Genomic DNA, 6,677 nt, shown 5'->3' on the forward strand with positions numbered 1-6,677 from the left:
GTAAGCAATAATGAAGTTTAACGTCGTGTGTGTGTGCTGCTGGGGGCTGGACCCAGGGTCTTTCTTGCAAAATGCTGGGCAATCACAACAGCCTGGGCTACATCTCCAGGCCCAGTCATTTGAGTGTCTCTCAGACTCGACTTCCTCTGGTCCCCTCGCGGCCCCGCCCCTGCTGGGCCCGCCTCCTTCAGCCTCTAGGATCGGTTCTCCCTCCACTTCCGGCTCCTGGGGCCTGGGCGCACTCCGGCTTCCGGTGTCATGGCGGCCTGAGGTCCCGGGAGTCGGCACGGCTGCTGCAGGCCCCTCCCTGCGGAGCGGCGGGCCGGCGGGGATGTGAGGGGGAGTCGCGTGGCTGGCGAGTCAGTGCCCCGAGCCCACACCATGGCGGGGTCCGGCTGCGCGTGGGGCGCCGAGCCGCCGCGGTTCCTGGAGGCCTTCGGGCGGCTGTGGCAGGTACAGAGCCGCCTGGGCAGCGGCTCCTCTGCCTCCGTGTATCGGGTGCGCTGCTGCGGCACCCCGGGCTCACCCCCCGGCGCCCTCAAGCAGTTCCTGCCCCCGGGAACCACCGGGGCTGCAGCATCGGCCGCCGAGTACGGTTTCCGCAAAGAGAGGGCAGCGCTGGAGCAGTTGCAGGGTCACCGGAACATCGGTAATTGCGGTGTCTCCCCTGTCCCTTGCCCAGGTGCCGGGCCAAGCATGCAGGTGCTCAGCCGGGCCTCTTTGGTCGTTCGGTAGGACAGGAGACCATCGGGCCCCTGGGTTGTCAACCGAGGCAGGCTCTTTCCCATCCCCCTTCACCTTATAACTGCGGTACGATGGAGGCGGTGATCCATTTTGCCAGTTTCACATAGTAAATGCTTAGTAAAGTCCTGATTGCTTTGGGTTTCCTCAGAGTGCCTCCCTCATTAGCATAAAGAAATACCTTCTCTAGTGAAGGGAGGCATGCCCTTGCAAAACAGTCGTTGTCTTGAGTGGAAATGTTTGCATCTCTGCCTAACAGTGGAAAATGGAAAATATTCTAGAGCTACGACATCATTGGTATCTAATGACATCAGTGACATCTAATGGTATGCTAATATTAGTGTAGATTTGGGAGAAGTGACACAGTATTACTTAGAAATCTTTGAGGAAGTGTGAAATTTAGGAACTCTGCTTTTGCTTTGGTAAAACTGATGACTCAGGTTTTCAGAATGGAAGCTGTGCATGGGCCACTGATGGTCTATGAAAACAGTCTACCTTGTCACCTCACCAGCAGAGAGCTTGATTAGTTAATGCCCTTGGTTGATAAAAAAAAAAATGCTTTGCTTTTTGGCAAATGTATGTTTAACCTGAATGATCTTTTTTTTTTTTTATAATGCCATGTGGCAGAAGAATTTCCTAACACTAATGTTGCACTTTTTTAAAGCTTGCTAACCCTAACCCTAACACTATATATAACCTTGGCATTGAACAGGAAAAAATTTTTGCGAGACCCAAGACTTGTTGAATCTCTGCAAGATTACATTAAATGACACCTGGAATGTCTTAATAGTGTCCTTTAATATTTAGAGTATAGAATGCTATTTTGGATCACAGGGCAATCTTTAATTTGTTTTTAAGGGAGTTAAAACTAGTTTTTTGCTTTTAATAATTTTTTTTTCTTGGCACCTTAAGTGCATATTCACCCACCACTGAATGCTTAGTGAAATACAGTTTAAATGCCATATATAATATCTTTGAATAGCAATCAGATTTTGAAAGTTGTCTTATTTTGTTAAAATCACCTAGCTGTCCAAAGGTCTGATTTATGGGAAAAATACTGAAATTTCTTGCTCATCAAAGTTGTTCTTATCTAGGGAATGGAGAGATGGCTCAGTGGTTAAGAGGGCTTGCTATTCTTGCAGAGAATCGGAGTTAGGTTCCCAGCACCCAAGGTGTTTAGCTCACAGCAGTCTGCAACTCCAGCTCTAGGGCATCTAGTGCTCTCCTGGCCTCTGTAGGTATGCGCGCGCGCGCGCGCGCACACACACACACACACACACACACAGAGAGTTATCCTTATCTAGACCATTATATTGCAGGATTAACTACTTTAGTAGTAAGTTACTGTTTGATTATTAAAGTATTATAATCTGCTTCTTTTTCTAGTGACTTTATATGGAGTCTTTACAATCCACTTCTCTCCAAATGTGCCATCACGCTGTCTGTTGCTCGAGCTCCTAGATGTCAGTGTTTCGGAATTGCTTTTATATTCCAGTCACCAGGGTTGTTCCATGTGGATGATACAGCATTGTGCCAGAGATGTTCTGGAGGCCCTTGCTTTTCTGCATCATGAGGGTTATGTCCATGCAGACCTCAAACCACGCAACATATTGTGGAGTGCAGAAAATGAATGCTTTAAACTGATTGACTTTGGACTTAGCTTCAAAGAAGGCAATCAGGTAGGAAATTTCTTTTCCATTGTGGTTTAAAATTTTATGATCTAAGCCAAATATTTTAGATAACAATAATTTAGTAGGAACTAAAGAAGCATTTAAAAAATACCAAAGTGGCAAGGACAGAGCAAATTAAAAGAATTTCAGTGCTGTTTTGTGAAAGAAATGACCCTTGTTTGGGTCAAGTAGCAGGAGCTAGTGAGGTTCAAGAAAGCTCTGAAAATAATAAAATTTAAAAAAAAGGCGGGGGGGGGGGCTTGCCAGGCATGGTGGTGCACGCCTTTAAACCCAGCACTTGGGAGGCAGAAGCAGGCGGATCTCTGTGAGTTCAAGGCCAGCCTGGTCTACATAGTGAGTTCCAGGAGAGCTGGGGCTACAGGGAGACCCTGTCTCAAAAAGACCAAAAAAAAAAAGGGGGGGGGGAGGAACGGCTGGAGAGATGGCTCAGCAGTTAAGAGGATCCAGGTTCAATTCCCAGCACCCACATGGTGATTAACAGCCATCTGTAGCTCCAGTTCCAGGGTATCTGATGCCTTCTACTAACCTCCTCGGGCATTGCAGGACACGGGTGCACTTACACACATGCAGGCAATATACTCATACACATAAGATAAAACTAATAAATAAAAGAAGAAAGCTCTGGAATTAATTAACATACTTAGCCTATACAGAATGCTTTTAAAACTTCTGTCAGCATTTGGTTAATTGCTGGGTTATGGTTCCTGGTTTCTTTAGTGTGGGAGCTCTAATTCATGGCAGACTGCATATATGACAGTTCTGGCAAATCCTTCATCTCTCTGGTTTATTATGTCTTTGCAGAGTGTCCTTATTTATCAGCAGTGCATAATAGGTAAGAACTATCTAAAAAGACTTATTTATGAGAAGCTATATGGAAAGTGTCCAGCTTTTCTATGTTTACTGCCCAGTTAAGGAACGGGAGAATTTTGGTAGCTAAGGACAAAACATTTTATTTATTTATTTATTTATTTATTTTTTGGTCTTTTTGAGACAGGGTCTCCCAGTAGCCCCAGCTGGGCTGGAACTTACTATGTAGACCAGGCTGGCCTTGGACTGGACAAAACATTTTTAACATTCATTTTAGCAGTGGCTTACTGCACTTTAAGAGAATACATGGTAGAGATAAAAAGCTAGAAGATTCTAAATGGCTGTAATATTTATTCATCTTCTGTAGGATGTAAAATATATCCAGACAGACGGGTATCGGGCTCCAGAAGCAGAGCTGCAAAACTGCTTGGCCCAAGCTGGCCTGCAGAGTGACACAGAGTGCACCTCTGCTGTTGATCTCTGGAGCCTGGGAATCATTTTACTGGAAATGTTCTCAGGAATGAAACTGAAACATACAGTCAGATCTCAGGAATGGAAGGTAAACTGCACTAGTGTTTTGCTTTGTGGTTCTTAATCCATTTAGGACTGTTCAGTTTATGATGATGATTGGTGTGTATGTGTGTAGGGGAAGAGGGGAGGATCACGGAATCCAATTGCATCCTCTTCCCCATGCTCCTCTTTCTGTATTTCTAGTACCTTAAATGCCACCGCTCATACCTTCAGCCACAGGTAGCACTGATGACATTGCATTCTCAGTTTCTAGTCTGGGTCCTAGTTAAGTATTTGATGACATGTATGAATGCATTTTTCCAAATAGTCAAAAGTAATTTCCTTTGTTTACTAATTTAGTTACATTAGTTTCTAAAGTATCCTTAACAGAACTGTAGGTGATAATTTAATTGATAATCTTTGTATAGTAATGCTTACTGTTAAAAAGAACTTTAATGCACAGTATCATTAAGTTTTCTGAGCAATTCTATGAGGATAGAGCCGACATTGGCTACGTATCTTGTACAAGCAAAAACTGGATGCACAGTAGTATAAAGTGGCTCGTTCCAGATCACGCAGCTGGGTGTTCTCCTATTCCAACTTGGGGTGCTCTCCTCAGTTCCATAGCACTTCATGTTTGTTTGTATTTCATAGGCTGTTTAGACATTTTCTACTGGCTAGTTAGCTTCTTATGTGACTATGGTGTAGTGCCTACTGCTTATATCATTGTTTCTAGGGGAACATAATTCTAAGTTCCAAAACTTCTGACACTGGGATGCACTTTTTGTATAAAAACATAGACATACATTGTTAGTTTTTCAAAGGTATTGTGAGACTTCATTATTGTGATGTTCTCTATCCTTCAGGCTTGAAGATTGATACATAATACAGTATTTTGGAATTAGTATTAGATCTGAGTTTTTTAAATAAGGTTGTGATATTAAATGTTTTACTTGTAAGCATCTACATAGTAGGTGACATTATAACATAGTTTCAATTCTCCTGAACCCTCAATCACTGATTTCTAGTTTAGAGATTCCTGGAAGCAATATACTAACCCTTTAGTGGGATTGGCTAATGTTTATTTTTGGCCCCCCAAAATGCTATAATGGGAGTACAAACAGTATCATTTTTTATTATTGGTATTCCCAGATAACAAAAAATATTATTTATTCAGTGTTAGTCTGAATATGAATCAATCACCTGAATCACTTTCGCTGACTTTAAACCTTTTCGACTGTATCTTCTTGACTCAAACCTCATTAGAAGTAGCTCACACTCAAGTTTGTGTGGAATTTGGAGGCATACTAATAGAATCCCAAATATATGCATCTTAGGTAAAACATATATTCTGTTTTAACAGTTTCTGTAGAGTGAAAATTGCCAAAATGGGTATGAGCATAGATTCTGAAGTGAAACTATCTTACTATTCATCCCTACTAAGGTATTTGTGTTCATTAAATCAAATCATGGTTTACTTTCCTGAAATAGGGGGAAGATAACATAATAGCTTATAGGAGTACTAAAGTTAAAAAAGAAACAATGCTTAGAATTCTAGTATAGTGTGTGGCCTATGGTAAGGTAAACATGTACATTTCAAAGCGAATGATGGTGTCTGATTATTTGACTCACATACAATTGTACATTTTGAGTTAGCATAGTACTTACAGAACTTGTGTTAAGTTACTTTTTCTGTTGCTGTTGTCATTGTGATAAAATGGAAACATTTATTTGGGGGCATGGAGGGAATGGCAGGGTAGAGCAGCTCACATCATGATGGCAGGAAGCAGAGAGACAGCACTGTGAAGCTCAGTTGGCTTTCTGCCCCCAGCCTGAGAGATGGTGCTCCCTACATGTAGGACAGGTCTTCCCCCTTCAGTTAATCATTTCTGGAAATGCCCTAACATGCACACCCAGAGGTGCACCTTTCCGATGTCCTGGGTGATCCTGAATTGACAGTGAAGCTTAACCGATGCTCAAGGAGAAAGTGTTAAGTCTATAGAGTGAATAATATGGCAAATGCATATTTCCTCATTTTCTCAATGACTGTTTATTTCTACCTGAAAACAACTAAGGACATCATTAACAACCCTGACCCAGCTGCTGCTTTCATTTTCTCACTTGGCATTAAACTGCATCCAAATGTGATTTCTTTAGTTATATTTGTTCATTTAGTAGATTCCAGGTTCTGTATTAGTCCCTCTCTAGAAACAGGATTATGCAGTTTTCTCCATTAGGATTTTAAGTTCTCAGATGAGTTGCATGATGCTCACGAAACAGTTCTGTGTGGCTACTGCTCAGTAAATACAAACTGAGTTGAATAACCTAAGGAAGACTTTGCTCCCTTTTTCAGGCAAACAGTTCTGCTATTATTGATCATATATTTGCCAGTAAAGCAGTGGTGAATGCCGCGATTCCAGCCTATCACCTAAGAGACCTTATCAAAAGGTATGTTAGGCATAGTATTACTTGCTTTACATACATTGACTATCTGAAGATTGTTTTTCTGAATGTATTTATATTATTATTTCTGACTTGCCTGATTCACGTAGATGTAAATCCCTCAGAAATAGGAATTTTCTCCTTTCATTCCAACACTGTCTACATAGGGAATTTACAGGCCAGCCAGAGCTACGTGATGAGATTCTGTTTTTATTTTTTGGTTTGGTCTTTTTGAGATAGGGTCTCCCTGTAGCCCCAGCTAGCCTGCACCTCACAGAGACCCACCTGCCTCTGCCTCCCAAGTGCTAGGATCAAAGGTGCATGCCACCATGCCTGGCTTGAGACCCTGTTTAAAAAAAAAAAAAAAAAAAAAAAAAAACCCATCAATAAATAAATGAGAAAGAAATAAAATAATAAAACCACAAAGAACTCCAACCTTCAGAATGCTGATATTTTGGCATATGACCTCCAAAACACACATGTACA

The 6,677-nt window shown here is 42.0% G+C and overlaps 1 protein-coding gene across 4 annotated transcripts in view; it reads left to right on the forward strand.

Annotated features, from left to right (window-relative positions):
* The first annotated feature begins 242 nt into the window (after positions 1 to 242).
* Uhmk1 (U2AF homology motif kinase 1) overlaps positions 243 to 6,677 on the forward strand; it is a 29,261-nt gene continuing 22,826 nt past the window's right edge. For 3 of the 4 annotated variants that reach the window (XR_003846400.1, XM_017802203.2, XM_008849078.2), the window contains exons 1-4: positions 243 to 649; positions 2,128 to 2,420; positions 3,607 to 3,798; positions 6,103 to 6,197. Coding sequence is in view for 3 of the 4 variants with exons in the window: in XM_017802203.2 (XP_017657692.1) it covers positions 382 to 649; positions 2,128 to 2,420; positions 3,607 to 3,798; positions 6,103 to 6,197 (848 nt within the window). In the remaining variant the exon portion in view is untranslated. The remainder of the gene's footprint in view (positions 650 to 2,127; positions 2,421 to 3,606; positions 3,799 to 6,102; positions 6,198 to 6,677) is intronic. The other variant, XM_029554065.1, reaches the window with a different exon arrangement.

The sequence above is a fragment of the Nannospalax galili genome, unplaced genomic scaffold, assembly GCF_000622305.1.
Source record: "Nannospalax galili isolate Female #2095 unplaced genomic scaffold, S.galili_v1.0 scaffold884, whole genome shotgun sequence".
NCBI classification, from domain to species: domain Eukaryota; kingdom Metazoa; phylum Chordata; class Mammalia; order Rodentia; family Spalacidae; genus Nannospalax; species Nannospalax galili.